Below are 20,109 nucleotides of genomic sequence, written 5' to 3' on the forward strand. Positions count from 1 at the left end.
GCGGAGAACTCCATTATGGATATAGTTTTTTGAGATTTTCTTTAAAGAGCAAGTCTTGACTCAACTTTACGAAGACGTGAAGTGATGCTTTTTTTCTTTTGGACTCTGCTATTTGTAGTTTTTCCATCTATCCCTACCCCAAAACTGGATCATCCCCTTCCACACGCTTTCAAACAGGTTCAAACGTGATCTATATTGGAATCGATGCAATTTCCTCCAGTGGTCCTTTTTTCTGTACAGGCTCTTTGATTCCGCCGAAGTTAATAACACGTGCATTCTAAACTTGTTCAAACACGTTCACAGCATTTCCTACAATTTCGACGTTGCGGAGCCGGACCGTCAATATGATCGTCCATCGATGATACATTCCAATGTTCAACGCAACGACGTAATAATGCAATCTCACTATCGGATTTGTAATATTCGGGTAAACGATCCCACAGAATATCTGTATATTCACTAAAACATTGTTTAAAGACGGTAGGAGATATAATTTGGAGCTCCTCCGATGTCATTTCACAGGGATTTTTTATGCGTAGAGTCGTATAGATATTCACAAGTCGTTCCATTATGTGACACTTTTCACAATCTCGTCGTTTAGGTCTACAAGAATCAATATGCGTATGTAGCCAGGGTTGATTAAAATGATCGTAGCACAATTGATATGATTGCACTTCACTATCACACTGCAAATACTTGGGTAAACGATTCCATAAAACAGGAATGAATGCACTATAATACTTCAAAAGCAAAGCCTTCGGTAATGATTCAAGTTCATTTGCTGTTAATGCCAATGGATGTTTCGCCGGGTGGATAGCATACATACTTGCACATCTTTCCATCTCGACCTCGACTTCAGTAATGATCCAATTTTGAAAAAAGAAATCTCGTCGAAACTTGTACCACCTCAGGAATACAAAAGATGCAACACAGGACACATAAATTTGTCGAGGGAGGGGCAGGTGCATATTGAAAAAAGAAATCGCCATCTCAGGAATGTAACACAGGACACATAAATCTGTCATTGAGAGCAAATACTTCCAGTCTGATGCAAACTTTCATTTTTTCTCAGAAAAAAAACAATATATTCCTCTAAGCAAAAATTGGGGGAGGGGCATTTTGAAAAAGAAATCTTGTCGGAACTTGCGCCACAATACAAAATACGTAACACCGGACACATAAATTTGTCATTAGTGTGACATGGAAACATCTTTCGTCACGGAGTCCGATATTTAAGATCATCTTCGGCAAGAGCACTTTAAAAAGAAAATTCCGTTCAATCTGATATACCGGAAACATAAATCAGTCATTGGAGGGTGTAAAAAAATCTTTTGTCTCTTCAAAGTGCCGCCGCACCCCCGCTGTGCGAGAACCTTCCCCCTCCACATACCATGCAGCCCCGCAACGGTCCCCGCGCTCCCCCGTCCCCGCTCCCCCCTGAGATCCCATGGGTTAGGTCTCTCCTAGCTACTCTACTGAGTTGCTAAACAGCCCCGAGCACGAGATCACTGGTATGCTACCTGTTAACAACCAGGTACTGTATGTTAATTATACGAACACCGATGATGCTGTAATACCGTCTAATATAGCAAATACTGTTATAGCTGCATACACCACAGCCCAAGCCCGTTTAAAACTTTACACCTATCTCGAACCGCTGGGTAAGCGTGCTCTGTACTGCGACACCGATTCCGTTATTTATGTCACGAGAAAAGAGCCTGGAGAGTATGAACAGCCCTGTCGTCTGCTGGCACGAGACTCTCGCCGAGACTATACTTTCTCTGAATAAAACGATTCGCCGTGGTGGGGGTAAAATTGGCATGTGATTTTATTGAATTACGAAGCTCAGGAGCCATTTAGCAACTTGAAAATTGAAGTTTAAGCCAATTGAGTAATTCTCTTTCGATTCCGCCCTAAATCAGCATGATCGGTGACGTATTTGCTGAGAAAAAACTTTGCACGGGCTCAAGATTATGCAAAAGTTACCAACACATTCAAGAATTTATGCGCCTGTATTTATAAACACCATCAAAGGCACTTTGATGCTCTCGAGTTTCTGATTCGTTGGATCTGACGACATCCATTTTTAGACGTTGTGATTGGTTGTAGAAATTAGTTGTTGATGATTGGAAATCTGACGTCAACTTCAGAACGTAGCAAACGGCGCAGCACAGCTGGTAACAGCAGTCATAAATTCGACCGATATACATATATATATGTACAAACCATGTGTCAGTTTTTGATCGTATGAACAGAGTTTCGAGATTACGAAGTGCGTGCGGGATCAATAAAAAAATAATTTTCGTCATCTAAAGAAGTGCATATTACTATTTATTTTGTTAATTTGTGATATATTAAACCGGTATCAAAGCGGCCGCGTAAATGTAGTCTGTGATGTGTGTGAAAAAGAATATAAAAAATGCGCGATGCATATATGTCAACGAAACTTTTCAAGATTTCATTATTTCGTTCGATTGGAAATAAGTGTTAACTGAAATAATCCTTCAATTAAACCAGAGTACGAGAAATATTGTCCAGTGCGAATATATTGTCAGTGGCGTGGTTATATATCATGTGTACATAGGTTATATATACGAATAAATAGAACAAAAATACACGCAACTGTTAGAATGATATTAGAAACTTTAATTGAATAAATGTTTTCCAATTTATTTCTTGTGTCATCATCTAGAGTCGCGGTAGCGACTCGAGACAAGTACATTTACAAATCTATAGTAAGATGAAGACGAGTCGCTACTAGAGTCTTTACCGCAAGCAGAGTCGTTTCGAAGGGTTTTCGAAAATTGTTTCACCGATATTTAATAAATTACAGTGTTTTCAAAGATGTTATTAGTTCACGTATTTTTTATTTTTTTTTCTCTTTCGATCGTGACTAATTAAAACTCTGTAGCTTAACGCATCTAAGAAATATATCAATTTTAATTTTCAATATCGTCGAAAAAAGGTGGCATTTTTCGCACACATTTTCTGACGTTCAGCAGTTGCTGTCTAGTGACACTAGTTGTATCTAGAAATTCTGGTAATATGTGAGACTGTGTTCATTGATGTGACAGCCCATACCAAACTTCATACATATACAAAACAGTGACAGCTGTGTTTTATATAAAAGGTTATAAAGATCGCGTTTGATTTTAATACAAAACAGTGACAGCTGTGTTTTATATAAGGTTATAAAGATCGTGTTTGATTAATTGTTTTTGGTTCGTGTTCGTTAGTATGGAGATATATATTTAAGAAAGATCGGGATTTCTTGTTGTGTTTGTTGAGTTAATATTGACGGTTTTGAGGTTATTAGGCATCGAAACTCTATCAAAAATCACTTCAGAATTTGGAACAGCTATGTAAGTGCGAATATTGAAGAAAAATTTCACTCCCAAAGATTTTGTTTGGACAAAATTTCGAACTGTCCCTAATTTTACTTAATGGAGCAGTCATCAAGGTAAGTTATAAAATAAAATATTTTAGATTAAAAGTTCCTAAAGTGTTTGAGATTCTCTTTTTCCTTAATTGTTGATAACATATTGAAAAGTTGATAATTACACGGACAATTATGTCATAACCCATTGATAAATGAATTTTTTTTGTTTATGGCGATGCAAATTTAAATGCTGTCAAATGTATGATGATAAAATTGTATTTAATGTCAGATTGATTTTCTCCTTCGAAACAGATTATTAATGCTATCGATAAGAAAATAGTAACCTGTGTCGCAGTTCAACACCTTAGTAAAGTAGATTTGATATTTTTGCAGTCGAGGATTGTGTTTTTCATTAAAAAATACATATCCCTTTTTTGGAGAGTGATTATGGAAGTTTGAAAAAAATTATCTTTCAACTAATGAAGATAAACTTATGAAACCTCTATTCTTTTGAATGTCAGATCCAAAAATTACATTTTTTACATTGTATATTGAAGAGTGCAATTTCGAGAGAGAGATTATGCTGATATGTTTATTTGTCTTTTTTTTCAGTTCCATCGACGAGGAGTTGATAATTCTTTCAAGAAGTTTTGGAATCGTTTTTGAGCCGATTCTTCATTTTCCCGAGCTTTTCTTCCTGAACGCTTCCATCGTGGAGGTCTTGACTGTGGTTCACCTGAAAAATGAAGAGTTTAGTTAAGAAAATGGGTCAACCTCACTTCTGATGTCATTGCATTTATCGCAGGACATCCTTCCGAATAGATTATGTGACTCCGATTGTTAGTGGCTCACCATCGCTTTCATTTTCATTTTTCAATTCAATGATATATAAAGAGTTGTGGCAGCGTTTTGCTGCTGAGTATGGAATCAGCCCTACTGGGACAAGCCGCTATATTTTTTGTTAAGCTATTAAATGCTTCGTTATAGTTGTTTGTATTTTATCACAAAGCTTAAATATAAATATCAGTCGTATCGGTTTTTTGTGAAACTATTAGAGATTCCTCATTATAGTTGTTTGTATATTAACCGCTCAATAATTATCAATCACTTTTTATTAACGCATTTCAATTACATTATTTATACATTATTTTGAAGAATGCCCAACACAACATCAAAAAATGATAGAATCCCCTTTTTTTCTTCGAGAACGATACTCTTGTTTATTGGGTCAAGCTATTTTCAAGCAATCAATTATATGATAACATGACACGATAACAATTACATGATAAATAGTTTTTATTTCAGTCACCTGTGGAGCTGCTTTCTTTAACTGCTGAAGTCCTTTTTTCATCGCCATTCCGCGTTTCGTTATGTTTCCCAGTTTCTGAAATAAAATATGTAAAATCATAAAAGTGAAGTTTTTTAAAATTTTTAGTATTATATTATTAGTTATTATATATTATATTATATTTTATGCACGCCGAAATTGAAAAATTATGGATGTAGTTAGGTTTCGAATATCAGAAGAATTTTTAATATGTTTGATTTTTTCACACTTATTATTATTCTGAAGAGTGTCTTAAATTGTGGTATTAACATCGAATTGTAAATCAATAATCATCACAAGACTCACCCATTTTGGAATTGGCCGAATTTTGTTTTTCAATCACAAAATCTCTTTAGTTATGTACTTTCTTAAAGAGCACAAAAGTTTCAAAGACGAGATTTTCAATGATCAGACTGACCGTAGCGACTGACATACTCGACCACAGTTGATATGCTTTGATAGCATTGTCTCAGATTACCACTTCGGCATTCCAGAGGTATGTATACATACATTGTACACCACCACGGTTTGACGTCAGCAATGCCTTATGGAGATTTTTTTATTCAATTAATAGCTATTCAATTAACTAGCACTTGAAAAATTGTATCTACGGCACCAAAATGACTATGATTTAAATGTATTTTCTTTCTTATTAAAAAATGTTACCAATGAAGAGCTTCATTTTTTATGTAAAACATATGTGCAAACATCAATATTTTACAAAATCACTTATTAAAAACAAGTTCGGTGTTGAATCAATGTTTTTTTTGTTTTTATTAAAAAAAAAAAAAAATCCAAGTGGGCTTGAACCTCAACAATCTTCTCGTCATTCATTGATTTATAAGAAATGAATTTACTTTGCATTCAATTGATATAATAACGGGTCACCCTTTTTGCTTTTTCGAAAGATTAAAAATTGGGAGTGTTCGTAACAATAACAATCGTAATAATTGACAATAATTCAATAAAAATATCATGTTGTATCAACAACAATAATAATAATAGCGATAACGTTGTTGATAAATATTAGTTTTCTGTGTGCACTCTATTTTTTATTTGAAATTTGACACTAGATGTCACATCAGTTTATTACATTCCACTAGTGAATGCTGCTAATGTATTTATTCGTTTGTAGGCAGGCTACAAGTTCAGGGACTTCCCCCGCAAAACGCAGTTGGAATCAGGTACTCTTCCATGATATTTGAGTGCTTTTCCGTGAATTGTCGGTGAAGAAGATCCCGGAACGATTTCTAGATTCAAAGTTTTATTTTCTTTCTCTCACACATACCCACGTGCGCGTGACCTTCCTCACAGTAATAATTTTATTTATCATGTTATTTGAACATTACTAAAACTTACATCTTTTTTTCATTTAAAAAGTATGAGTGGCTGTTTTTTTGAATAAGTATGAAGGAAAAAACCATCCATTTTCAGTTTCGGTTACTCGCCGTCTGTGTCGCTGCTAGTGTCGTACGGGTTGTGCGCTTCTTGAAGCAGATGAAACACTTTATGCAACCCTTATCTAAAATGGCGGTACGTTTGAAAAAAATAATCCTTTTGAATCGTTCGTATAAAAAAGGAGTATCTCCATAATTTACTCCCAGTACATTTTCTCTCAACATTTTCAATATCATCTTCGTACTAGATTTTTGGTACGAATTGAAAATTATTCTCAAATGTAAGATTACCTAGGGAAAAAAAGGTTGGGACAAGTACATTGATGGTCTCTTGTTTCTGGATGACATAGAAAAAAGACTCAGAACCAGGAAAAAAATTCTATAGAAATAATAAACGAAAAATTGAAAAGTTCAAAAAAATTCAACAAAAATAAAAAATAATCGAAAAAAATTCTGTAAAGAAAAATAAAAAATTTTCAAAAAATTCATAAATATTGGACAAATGGAAAAATGTACTATCCAAGTTACATGCAGTATAAAAATGTATGATATCAATTGGAGGCCAAGTTTTTATTGATAATTTGGAATATTTATCCAACAAATCGGAAACTTTAATTGAAATTTATGATAATTATTTTCAAGAAAAAAGTTAATGAAAAAAAGTCATAACGGAAGTTACGTGCAGTACTAAAATGTATTATATCAATTCGAGGTCAAGTATTTATCAGTTATTCGAAATATAATCTCCGGCAACAAATGAGCGTTGAGAATCCTTGTCGGGCTCACAACGTTTTATCAAAATTACTAAAAAATGAATGAAAATAAAATCATTAAAAATTCACATGAAAATCATTCGTTACTTCAATAAGGTACACACTTTAAAGAATCGATTCCCCTCCGACTTTCAGGATCTCCTGGTATTATTCACAACATTCAACTTCGATTGGATCGGTACAAATTATGTTCAAATACGTCTTAAACGTACTTGTCCGGCCCATCACTTTTTATTCAAATTGCTCATTCGAAAACAAATCAGGACTGTTCTATAATGACAAATATAATAAAATCGATAGAAATAAAAATAATATCTCCAAGTAATTTGAACTTGATTGTTCGCAAGTTCGTATAGCAATATCCACTTCTCATTTTCTTCAGTGAACACATACCATTCGGTAAGAACCAATGAAAATGAGAAATAATCAGGCACATTACTAGAAATTTTCGAACCTACTCAGCCATGAAATGTTTTTTTTTTCTATAGTCACGTACACATTTTGATAAATATCACTAGTCGAGTACGACACGTGGATTCCTGGAATTTGGAGAAAAATGATTTTGTTGTGAATTATGACTCCATACAATATAAATAGATTAATCAACTTCATCTTTCATTTTCGTTTCATTTTGACAAGAGTGATTCGAAGGAAAATTATTTTCTCGGGAATTACTGTTCCTTAATATTAACACATGCATTAACTTCGTTTTTGATTTGTTTTCGAATGAGCAATTTGAATAAAAAGTGATGGGCCGGACAAGTACGTTTAAGACGTATTTGAACATAATTTGTACCGATCCAATCGAAGTTGAATGTTGTGAATAATACCAGGAGATCCTGAAAGTCGGAGGGGAATCGATTCTTTAAAGTGTGTACCTTATTGAAGTAACGAATGATTTTCATGTGAATTTTTAATGATTTTATTTTCATTCATTTTTTAGTAATTTTGATAAAACGTTGTGAGCCCGACAAGGATTCTCAACGCTCATTTGTTGCCGGAGATTATATTTCGAATAACTGATAAATACTTGACCTCGAATTGATATAATACATTTTAGTACTGCACGTAACTTCCGTTATGACTTTTTTTCATTAACTTTTTTCTTGAAAATAATTATCATAAATTTCAATTAAAGTTTCCGATTTGTTGGATAAATATTCCAAATTATCAATAAAAACTTGGCCTCCAATTGATATCATACATTTTTATACTGCATGTAACTTGGATAGTACATTTTTCCATTTGTCCAATATTTATGAATTTTTTGAAAATTTTTTATTTTTCTTTACAGAATTTTTTTCGATTATTTTTTATTTTTGTTGAATTTTTTTGAACTTTTCAATTTTTCGTTTATTATTTCTATAGAATTTTTTTCCTGGTTCTGAGTCTTTTTTCTATGTCATCCAGAAACAAGAGACCATCAATGTACTTGTCCCAACCTTTTTTTCCCTAGGGGAAGTTTACGGTTTGATATCACGCCTTTTTTCTCAAAAGTTCCTCATTTATGTTATGACGGTTATAGGATTTTAGTATAAATTTCTATGAATTATTTGCTTAGTATATTTTTATAGATTCCATTCTCATACGAACAATTTTTATGGGATAATCTTTTTCATGAAATTATCAGCAAATAAGGGACCATAAATGTACTTTTCCCAATCTTATTTTCCCTCGGTATGATGTTTGGCTTATAAAGTTGGTTTCCACCATAAAAGACCAATTTTTCGTAAAAATTGTAGTGAAGATATTTCGTCACAAGACTGCCCTTGAACTTTGGCGATTTTTTTCCTTATACTCTAATATGTTATGCCTATTAGGAACTCAACAGCATAGAGGAATCCGGGATGATAGGCCCGAGAAATGAATTTCGGTTTATAATGTTGGTTTCCACGTAAAAGACCAATTTTTCTTCAAAATTGTACTGAAAATATTTCGGCACTGGTTTGGTCTTGGACTTTGGTGATTTTTCTCCTTGTCTTCTAATATGTTTTGTCTATTGGGAACCCAAGAGCATGAAGAAATGCGTGTTGTGGGCCGTAATATGATTTTCGGCTTATAACGTTGGTTTCCACGAAATAAGATCTATTTTTCGTCAAAATTGTACTGGAAATATTTCGTCACCGGTCTGTCCTTGGCCTTTGCCGATTTTTTCCAAGTCTTCATACCAAGAAACAACTGACGTAAAGATTTCCTTAATAGAACAGACTTTATTTATAACTTTTCTTCAAAATTCAAATGAAAGATAGATCACATTCAAAACACGAAAAATCCAACAGATTTGCCCACTTTGAATGTCGCTTTTGCATTCTGAATCTAGAGATTTCATTTCATCCAAAACGTGCCCCCAATGAAATATATTTCCAAAGTTTGCAAGTGGCCGCTGAGATCCAATTATCCACAGTTTGATAGTTGCTGAAAAAAAGTACCTGAAAACTTCTAACATTTATTATGCCAGAACTCAAAGCAGCAAAAAAAACTAAGCGAACTTAATTCAACAGAGCAACAGAATTCAAAGACGTTTAAGGTACCTGCATTGGTTTTGGAGGAAAACCATTTCAGGACAATTCAGAAATGAATTTAGAAATTCGAAAACTCACAATGGAGTAGAAAAAGGAAAATTGAAGTATTTAGAAAAGCGGAAGACTTTTGTGATAAATTTTCTAGATTACATGATACGGTTGGAGTAAATGATTTGAATGATTGGCACACATGCTGCAACACAGAAATATCAAAGTTTGGAAGTATTCGCTGTGTATCAGTCATACAAACTTCAATACTATTTGAAAAGGAACACTTAAAACCTTGCCGAACCAAGTTCCATTACATATTACCATAATCAAAGATAAGGGGTGATCCGTCGCATATATATTTATCCACAGAAATTTCAGAGTCAATGTATCTGCGCGATGAGCTTCGAAGACAGCAATTTCAAATCTATCCATAAATGAGCAACTGAAGACTTTTATAATCAATTTTTTACTTCATATATATGTTACAGTTAGAGTCAAAATGTAAAATGAATGGCACAGTATTTAAATTGTATAGTTTGCAGATTTTTGCAGTATGTCAATGATCCGAATTTACAGCATTATAATGAAAAGTTGTCAAAAGTCATGATGTTACATTAAAATGACATAGCGCACATTGCATTCAGCAATTCTGTAAGTTTCTGGGGATGTTGGTTGGCATTATATTTGATCGCATCCAAAACTGAGCAACAGTAGACTTATTCGAATGAATTTTTTTTATAATAATTCCATATTTGTAGTTTGCAAAGTGGAAATACTCAACATACATGTCATTCCATAAGTTTTGTTATCAAAATTTGTGTTTGCATACAGCATTCCCAAGATACGACTTTTCATATCATCAGCAAAATAAGCATCCAAAGACTTTTTGGAAGAAGTTTCAAAATTTATTACTCGACAGACCAGGTGGAAAAAGTATAACAACACTTATATCAACACCAGAAACTGTTTTAAGAATCTGATATATAAAATGTGCGATTGATGATCATAGTCGGAAACCACTTGAATCATGTTACCACAATCAGCATGAAGAAATAGTAGAAAAGTATAGGACACATATTAGGCAACCATTTAATACTATGTATCGATCCGCTGCAAACCGATGGAGTCAAAACAAGGATCGGAAAGAGCAGAGCCAAACTCAATAGGAAGCAAAATGTGGGAATATTCAAAAATACCGATGACACAAGAAATAAATTAGAAAACATTTATTCGATTGGAGTTTCTTACATTATATATATACTAACAGTTCTGTGTGTTCTTGTTTTATTAATTATCAACCATAATATTTCAGATCGCAAAAAGAAAATTTGACGTTATAGGTTGACGAACATTTTTTCTTACAACTTCCAGACCTATTTTGATAAACTGATTTGCCTTATTTATATTATTCACTAACTATGCGAACGTTTGCTACATTTGTCCCACACTTCGTAACGTCAAACCCCGGCCGGTTCGTTACCACACAGCTATCAAAGGGAACTCGTATATATGACCTACATTATTACACATGATATGTAATCACGCAACTGATGATATATTTACACTGGATAATATTCCGCGAACTCTGGTTTAATTGAAAGATTATCTCAGTTGACACTTATTTCCAATCGAACGAAATAATGAAATCTTGAAAAGTTTCGTTGACATATATATGAATCGCGCATTTTTTTATATGTTTTATTTGCACACACAGATCACAGTCTACATTTACGCGGCCGCTTTTATACCGGTTTAGTATACCACAAGTTTTAACAAAATATACATTAACCAATTTTCACTAACCATTTTCATTTATTAATTAGAGTCCGCACACAACAGCACATTGGGGATCATAACCTCACCTGTCAAAATGACGTTCAGTATGAAAACAAGTCTCGGGTGGTTTCGGATGTGCGTATCGATGTATTGATATCTTATAACCTATATTCACAAATGATATAAATGATAAACTTATTTTCAGTCAAACGAATTAATGAAATCTTAAAAAGTTTCGTCGACATGCACCGCGTATTTTTTTATTTTATTCTTTTTCACACACCAGACTACATTTACGCGACTGCTTTTATACCGGTTTAGTTTAGCATTCCACAGGTTTTAGTACTATGCACTTGGTTAGATGACGAAAGTTTTTTTTATATATTCCACACGCATTCCATAATGACAAAACTCCGTTTGTTTATACGATGATCGAAAACTGACACATGGTTTATATATATATATAATATTTACGGAGTCTGAGCGCGGTCGGGGTAAGACTCAAAAGTTAGAAGGCCTAAAATGGCGAACAGGCATTCTGTATAACGCATATATAGATATACAGAATGCCTGTTCGCTATTTTAGGCCTTCTAACACTTGAGCCTCACCCGCGGTCGGCCTAGCAGCTGGAGGAGCCGACATCGTTGAGCCAATCAGAATGCGTAGAGGCAACAACTCTACTACCACTAACTACGTCAAAACGCGTATACGTATACGTCGAACTCGTGATGTGTCAGTAACTTTTGCATAATCTTGAGCCCGTGCAAAGTTTTTTCTCAGCAATTACGCCACCGATCGTGTTGATTTTGGGCGCAATCGAAAGAGAATTTCTTAATTAGCTGAAAGTTCAATTTTCAAAGCCTCAGATGACTCATAACTTCGGTAATTCAAAAAAATCACTTGCCAATTTTACCCCCACCACGGCGAATCGTTTTATTCAGAGAAAGTATACTCGGCAAGAGCCTCGGGCCAGCAGACGACAGGGCTGTCAATGTACTTGTCCCGAGACTCTACCGAGTCTCTTGATCAAAATATCACCCATAGTTAATAATAAAACAATATAGTTGGACATATATTATGTCGTGGTTCAGTGATAGCACACTCACAGCGCTGGTAGCCGGTTTTGGAATACAACCTTTGATAGTTTCGATTTCCGTTTATGATCCGCGATTCAAGAAAATCGAGACGGGGGAAACAGCGAAAAAAGCTCCCATTGCCGGTTCCGGAAAAAATCTTCGAGATCACAACATGTCGTACGGAGACGTAAGTATTTTTCTATTTTCGTATTTCAATAATTTTTCATTGTTAGATTTTTAAAAACAAACTAATTTTACATTTTTTTTAGATGGACTTTGCTGATATTGATATGGGTGAGTTATTTTTTGTTCCAAAATATTAATGTTCGTGTGTAATAAGCGTGCATTGTATACGCATTGTAATCCAATTAGTCTTTTTATTTTTTTGTTCATGCAACGCTAATGAAATTATTATAGTCCCGATATGCTGTTCGGGAGAAATTGATAAATTTGATGTGCAAAAACCAACCTGTAGCTTAAAAAAAGGTTGTACACGTGGTACTCGTGTTCGGTAATTGCACGCCGTTTACTTGAAATGATACAACGATTTGATTCGAGTGAACTGCGATGCATTGTTGAATTACAGCTCGCCGCATGGACACCAACACGTATTAACCTGGTTTGTTAGGCCGTAAACGGTATTTTTTGAGGTTAATTTATCAATTCTCGGATAGCATTAAATGCGGATATTTTTCTTATTTTTGCATGTAATACTTTTAAAAAAACGATAGCCGGCCACAACATGATATCAATCGTTTTTCATTTGCAGAATTGGAGGAAATTGCAGCAGCAGAGGTGGAAAATAATCAGCCAGATGAGGAAGAATTATTGCAAGGAGCACCACTTCCGGCAGCAGAAATTCCTCAACAAGGTAAGATTGTGCTACGTAATCCCTTGTTTGCCTATAGCTGGGAAAGGTACTGGTGTTATTTTCTCTTCTCTTTCTTCTACATTTGAATTTCGCATAGAATCTTTTTTTTTTCTTTATTTCTGATGCGCTAACTCATTTTTTCAGACATCGATCATCCAATTCTTGAAGCACAACAGGCAGGTGACGGTCAAGTCGCACAACCACAACAGGCAGGTGATGGTCCAGTTGCAGAACCACAGCAAGTAGGTGTTGATCCAGTCGCACAACCACAGCAAGCAGGTGATGGTCCAGTCGCACAACCATAACCTCAGGCAGCAATGATTCGCTATCAAGGTAAGATTTTTTTCCTTTCTACATATAAAAATATTCCAGCTCTATTGAAAATGTATATATAAAATATAATCTTTCAGGCAATCTATATCGAAGAGTCATCCCTGATGTTCATCAGGAGGCCCTGCAGCGACATCCACAACAGCGGGTCATTAATCAAGACCAGCAGCAAATAATTGATCAGCCACCGGCAGCACCTTTAGTCGCAGGACTCAGAGAAGACCGGCAGCCAGCGGCAGCCCAAAATCTGCGGAGAAACCAACTTGCGAGGAACCCCCAGCTTGAACGATTGCCTGTGTTCCCTGCGAGGCAAGATCGCAATGGTATTTCTATCATCTTTTCTCTCTATACCGCTTTATGCCATATCCCTTTCTATTCTTTTTCTTCTCCTCTATTTATAAATATCCTTGTATACTTTTCCTTTTAGATACAGTTCATTCATGCATGTAGTCTCACCTTTTTTTCTCAATATTTTTCATTCTTTACGCCCACGCAATCTATCTTTTATCAACTCATAATGTTTCTTATTTTTTTCATTCCTCACGCAGGCTAATCCCCTCTAGCGTTTTTTTTTCTCTCTCTTCCTCTGTAAGCATTTCATCATCATCATCTCTGAATATTTTCTAATAGTATGCAATAAACAATTTCATTTATTTATTCATTCATTAACTCTCTCTCTCTCTCTCTCTCTCTCTCTCTCTCTCTCTCTCTCTCTCTCTCTGATTTAGTTGATCTAAAAAATTACGCTCTTATTCGTAATGATAGAGAGGGGAAATCGGGAGGTGGTGTTGCATGCTATATTCATGAGTCACTCAAGGTTAAAATTTTGGCTAGCTCACCATCGCAATTCTCAAACTCACCGGAATATCTTATTCTAGACATTTCCACTACTTCCAATATTTCCCTTCTTTTCATTACAATGTAGAGGAGACCAAAAGGCCTCCTTTTTCATGCTTTTTTAAATGATTATCTTCGTTTTGCGCCTTTCTATGAAAACATTATTATCAGTGGTGATCTAAATTGCGATCTATTAAGTAGCAGCTTTGAGTCGAATTACTTGAAAGAACTTGTCTTTTCGCAAGCACTACATATTGTTGATTCAAAAGCAACTCACCACACAAACTACAGTGATTCCTGGCTTGATGTGTTTATTGTGGACAATCAAAATAAAATTCTTTCATTTCTTCAGTCTGAGTCACCTTTTATTGGTGGCCATGACATGCTCACAGTAACATATGATATTCCTCTAAAAGCTGCTACTACACGAACCGTTACTAGACGCTCTCTGAAAAATTTTAACATAAATGCTTATAATGAAACCCTAGAATTACTCTTAGAAACTAATAATCTCACGCGATCAAGAATATATTCATCTACCTATGAGCTTGAAAATTCAGCACAATCTCTATGTACTCAAATTGAAGAATCTTTGAATACTCATGCACCACTCAATACTTTTAATGTTAGTAAACCTCTGGCGCCATGGCTAACAAATGAAATTAAAGCTCGCATAAAATTAAAGAATACCTTATATAAACAGGCAAAAAGATCTGGCAATCTATTAGCCATAGAGATCTACAAGAAATTCAGAAATGAACTTGGCCTTTACATTAAGCAAATAAAAAATGAATATTATCTTGCAAGATTATCCTCAACATCTAACATTTCATCATTATGGCGTGAACTTTCTAATCTCGGCTTAATCAGAACAAACTTCCTGTCACCATTTACATTTTTTTCACCGGATATACTAAATCAATTTTATGCTCAAATATCTTCTACGACTCCGCCCTGTAATTTTATCACATTATTAAGTACTTTAAATCCATTATGTGAGAATAAGCCGGTCTTTGAATTCTCTCAAATCACAGCTGGTTCACTACTCAAATCACTGTCTGCCAAATCCTCTACCTCTCTACAGGCTGGTCCTGATGGTATTTCTCCTTTTGCTCTTAGAAATGGATCAACAAAAGTACTACCCATACTTGTAGATCTCTTTAACGACTGTCTCCGCCTCTCATATTTTCCATCGATCTGGAAGAGAGCCTATATACGACCTCTTATCAAAACTACTCCTCCAGCATCACCTTCTGATACTCGACCAATCGCGAATCTTAGTGAACTGTCGAAATTACTTGAACGCTCAGTATTTGATCAACTCTACTCCTTTCTTATAAAACATAGTCTACTTGATTCGAGACAATCGGCGTATCGCATCGGTCACAGTACTCAAACTGCATTATTAAGACTGAATCATGACATTAGGCAGGCAGTTGATAACAGAAAGATTACAATCCTTATTTTGTTTGATTTCAGTAAAGCCTTTGATACTGTACCTCACCATAATTTATTATCTAAACTTCGCAACTTTGGACTTACTGATGAAACTTTACATTTCTTTCATTCCTACCTTTCGGGAAGATCGCAAGCCTGTATTGACAGCTCTGGAAATTGCTCTGACTGGGCTATCACCACCTCTGGAGTGCCACAGGGCTCAGTTTTGGGACCCTTACTATTCTCTCTTTACATCAATGATATTGGGGGGGTATTGTCGAATACTAGTCACTTAATTTTCGCTGATGATATGCAGATATATCGCAGCTGTTTTCCCTCCAGTATCATTGATGAGTTAAATCTCGTTGCTCAGGATGCTAAAGCGATTTCCAACTATGCTGTTGCAAATGGTCTCAAACTCAATCTCAGTAAGTCCAAAGTGCTTATATTAGGCAGTAATAAATTTATCAGTCGACTTGATTTTTCAGTGCTTCCTCCCATTATGATTGATGGAGTTGCTCTTCCTTTTGTCAATGATGCCCGTAATCTGGGGGTGATTATGTCGTCTAACCTCTCCTGGAATAAACATGTTAACAGTATTTCAAGCAAGGTTAACCTAGTGCTTTACCGATTGCGATATCACCGAGCTGCTCTACTGCCACAAACCAAGGCCATGTTAGTCGTTGCTCTCATTTTTCCACCCATTGATTATTGCTGTGCTGTGTACACTGACCTCTCTCAAGAACTTAATAACAAACTTGAAATATTACTTAACAGTGGAATCCGTTTCATCTTTAACCTAAGAAAAGACGAGCATATTACACCCTATAGGAGACAGTTAAGATGGCTAACTGCGAGATCGCGGAGACTTTATTTTGTAGGGATCATGATATTTCGAATATTTAACAATCAGGCTCCTAACTATTTGATTGAGCTATTTCCTAGAATAAATCAGTTACAGAGATCTAATATACGTCGTGAACCAGAGGTTTTTCGTATACCGAATCATCGTACTACTACCCTCCGGAATTCATTTGTTCTGACCTCAATGTATTTCTGGCACTCACTTCCAATGGAAATACGTTGTGAAACAACTATTGATACTTTCAAAACTCGCTTATTCTCACATCTTTTTGATCTTGAGGATCCGAACAATGAACGCATAATGAATTAAATGTAAATTTCATTACCATGAACGTGATCAACCCTATTGTTAATGTCTACAGAGTCTATTTTATTGTTGTGCACTATGCTGCCTTCTCATGTTAAATTTTATTTAAGATTTACATATACCTATTGTTATTGCACCACATTATTTGTAAAAGACATATTGTACAAACTTGTATATAACTTTTTTTATTGTTTTTGGCCCTACGGATCTATCCAGGGCAAATATATATATCAATCAATCAATCAATCTCTCTCTCTCTCTCTCTCTCTCTCTCTCTCTCTCTCTCTCTCTCTCTCTCTCTCTCTCTCTCTCTCTCTTCTCCTTTTCATATTTTTTTCGTGTCTATTCATTTCATTTATACAATCCGTTTTTACCTTTCTTACTTTGAATAAAATTTTTTTCTCTTTCATTTTTTCCTCCTCTTCACGCAGATTATTCTGCGCTTTTGGCCTTCTTTCTGTCACTCTTTTCTCTCTCTTTCTTTCTCTCAACTTCTAAACCTCTTTAATCTAATACTATCTATCTAATAAACAATATCATTCATTTATTCTCTCTCAGACATGATTTTCAAGCTCATTCAATTTTCATATCTATCCACGTTCTTTTTCTTTTTTAGTTTCATATAAATTTCTTATCATTTTCCTTGTTTTTAGCCTTCATGCAGACGTTTTTCTCTAGTTTTTTTCCTTTTCTCTTCCCTCTTCTCTCTCTCTCTCTCTCGCACACACGCACACACCTGAGCGCGCGCGCTTTTCCAGTTAGCCACAATTCATCTTCCAATACAAATATAAAATTCACATGCACTAAGCCTCTTTCACATGTCTCTTTTTTTCAGGGTATTTTGAACAACGTCGAGCCCGTCAAGAAAGAAGCTTTGCGAATGCTCAAGCTCGGATGATCAACATGCTGTACCAGATGTCAAATCCGTTCCGGGGACGTCGTTATAGCCGTGGGCGTCCGCAAAACCCTTACTGACACCAATAATGATATTCATTCAGTTTTTTTCTTTTTGTCTCATATTTTTAATTACATTTAACTTTTCTAAATAAATACATAAAAACACTTGTGATATTATGATAACTGACAGTCTTTAATAAAAAAACAATATTTGTTTGACTGTTTGTGTTTATTATCAAATTCCATCTAATCTCGGTCTAATATTGATCCGTTTGTTCTATTTTCATGCCAGTGGTTTACCCCGTGACTTGATTCCAGCTATGTTTCTCGTTGCATCTTCTGAAATGTTTATTCATAGGGAATTAATTTTAAAAACCACTAAAAATGATCATTCTATTTTTGTCGCATTTGCACATTTATATAGATAAGTTAAAATTATTAATAAATGAGTCTATTCTCCAACTTTTCAAACGTAAGAAAAATCTATTTAACAATAACATTGATCTAGAGTCACACGGTAGCGACTCGAGACAAGTACATTCACGTTATCGATAATCGATAATTGCGAGGTCATTACTATAATTTTAATTTTTACAGCAAACATAAAAATGTTTCGAACAATTTACGAAATTTTAATGAAATTAGTTATCGTCCCTAAGATACGATAGTATCATTGCAGCTTTTCACCCTACATTATAATTCGTTGCACGTACTCATCGAGGTCTCGCTCGCGCCATTGTTGATTGTGGTGTAGTACATATATACCATTACGAAAATCGTGCGACAGCTTGTTCATTTACGTGCCAATTTTACTTCGAGCGAGCGCTAGAACCGACAACGAAAGTTTGTTTATAATAAACTAAGAGTTTTTCTGCCAGTGTTTCGGGTCATCACGGTGAACATCGATTTATAGAAAGAGGTAAGTACAGTGATTGGAAATTCGTATGTTTCATTCATAGTAATAATCTTGGCGGATGATAGCGACCGAATATGCTTTTAGGCTAAATTTTTGTAGTTTTTAATGAAAATCGACTGAAATTTTTCTGTCAAATTAACGTCTCGATTTAACTTTCTCAGTTTTAAACGACTCAATTTTTTTTCTTTGGTAAATTAAACATTTAAAAAGACTGAGAATTTCGGTCGCTATATATGATCGGGAAGATACACATCGTCGTGATCGGACTATGAAAGGTTTCGCGCTTCGTATTTTCGACCGCTGAAATATATATATATATATAGTGAGCGACGAAAGTATTCGTACAGAGGAGATTTGGTTTAATATATCCCCTGGATGAATACTATCGTTCACTGTAAGTCTATTGAAACATGCATCGAGTGATAACAATAGTCGTAAAAGATCGCCTAACCTATCTCTCTTGTACAGCTAAGTGTACAGTCGGTATTAAAAGTATAAGAAATTTCAAGTTTGGAAAATCATAAAATTTGTATGAAATACTGTATCTACGTTTTGTAATTGCTGTTAAAAATACTAGTGAGTTCGGCGCACTATTCTTTCGTAGTACGCCAAACGTTCTGTCATAAACTTTGCTTTGGACTGTACTGACATCGTGTGTCGGTAGTAGGAGCGATAGAACGAGACAGAACCTTACCGCAAAACAATAATAGAACTAGATTTTTGGTTATCGCGATTGGACAGTTTTTCAAATGACAGTGCGTGTTCTAGTATACGTATAGTTTGTTTAATATCAAGTTTTGTATAAGAGAAATCTATGAAAAATGATAGAAGATTAAAAATTGCGGGAAAATTAAAAAAAATGCGAACGCAATAAGCATTTAAAGTTCGTTTATTTTTTCGTAAACCATGAGCTCGCAACAAAACAAATCAAAGTTGATCCAGGTCCAATTAACATATCAAATCACTGGTCAAATTGATAAATCCATCTCTCTTTATTTTTCTATACAAATTTCGTCTTTATCCGGTTTCTTCTTTACCTGCTCGACAAATTCAAGAACCCTAAATTGAAGCGTAGCAAATCGCCCAGCGATCTACATAAAGTGTACCGTTACAGTATTTTGATGACTTATTGAACATTCCATGTGTTATAAAATTAACAATCGGTTTAGATAGCTATTGAACAACTTTTCATGATATTTACATTTCCAATTCATCGGTATTTTATTTAAAGTATCGCGATCAACAAGAAGGTATTCAAAAAGAACTGTTCAAGAACATACACCTGCGAATGTCCAAATTGATTTTATAATAGACTTAATATAAATATCGGACAAGATTTTTCAGTATCTTCTCGCATTAGTGTGTATGAAAATAATTATCATTTACTATTTAAAATTGGCTGAAAATT

At 34.8% G+C, this 20,109-nt stretch overlaps 1 protein-coding gene and 1 long non-coding RNA gene across 2 annotated transcripts; one reads left to right on the plus strand and one right to left on the minus strand.

Annotated features, from left to right (window-relative positions):
* Nucleotides 1-3,933: 3,933 nt before the first annotated feature.
* On the minus strand, nucleotides 3,934-5,124 carry LOC122410999 (uncharacterized). The gene is made up of 3 exons (XR_006261048.1): nucleotides 5,013-5,124; nucleotides 4,689-4,763; nucleotides 3,934-4,115 (listed from the first exon to the last, which is right to left on the minus strand). It is a non-coding gene; the product is annotated as an uncharacterized lncRNA (long non-coding RNA).
* Nucleotides 5,125-12,325: 7,201 nt separating this feature from the next.
* Nucleotides 12,326-13,359, plus strand: LOC122411395 (uncharacterized). The gene is made up of 4 exons (XM_043420144.1): nucleotides 12,326-12,429; nucleotides 12,512-12,536; nucleotides 13,012-13,113; nucleotides 13,258-13,359. Exons 1-4 carry the CDS (start codon nucleotides 12,326-12,328, stop codon nucleotides 13,357-13,359), a joined length of 333 nt encoding a protein of 110 aa, XP_043276079.1.
* The last annotated feature ends 6,750 nt before the right edge of the window (nucleotides 13,360-20,109 follow it).

Source organism: Venturia canescens, chromosome 5, assembly GCF_019457755.1.
Source record: "Venturia canescens isolate UGA chromosome 5, ASM1945775v1, whole genome shotgun sequence".
Lineage (NCBI taxonomy): Eukaryota > Metazoa > Arthropoda > Insecta > Hymenoptera > Ichneumonidae > Venturia > Venturia canescens.

Excerpts from the sequence above, each read along its gene's own strand:
- LOC122411395 (XM_043420144.1), top strand. The coding sequence starts at position 12,326 with ATGATCCGCGATTCAAGAAAATCGAGACGGGGGAAACAGCGAAAAAAG. Across the intron at positions 12,430-12,511 it reads ACAACATGTCGTACGGAGAC|ATGGACTTTGCTGATATTGA; the intron begins GTAAGTATTTTT and ends CATTTTTTTTAG. Across the intron at positions 13,114-13,257 it reads AGCAGAAATTCCTCAACAAG|ACATCGATCATCCAATTCTT; the intron begins GTAAGATTGTGC and ends TCATTTTTTCAG.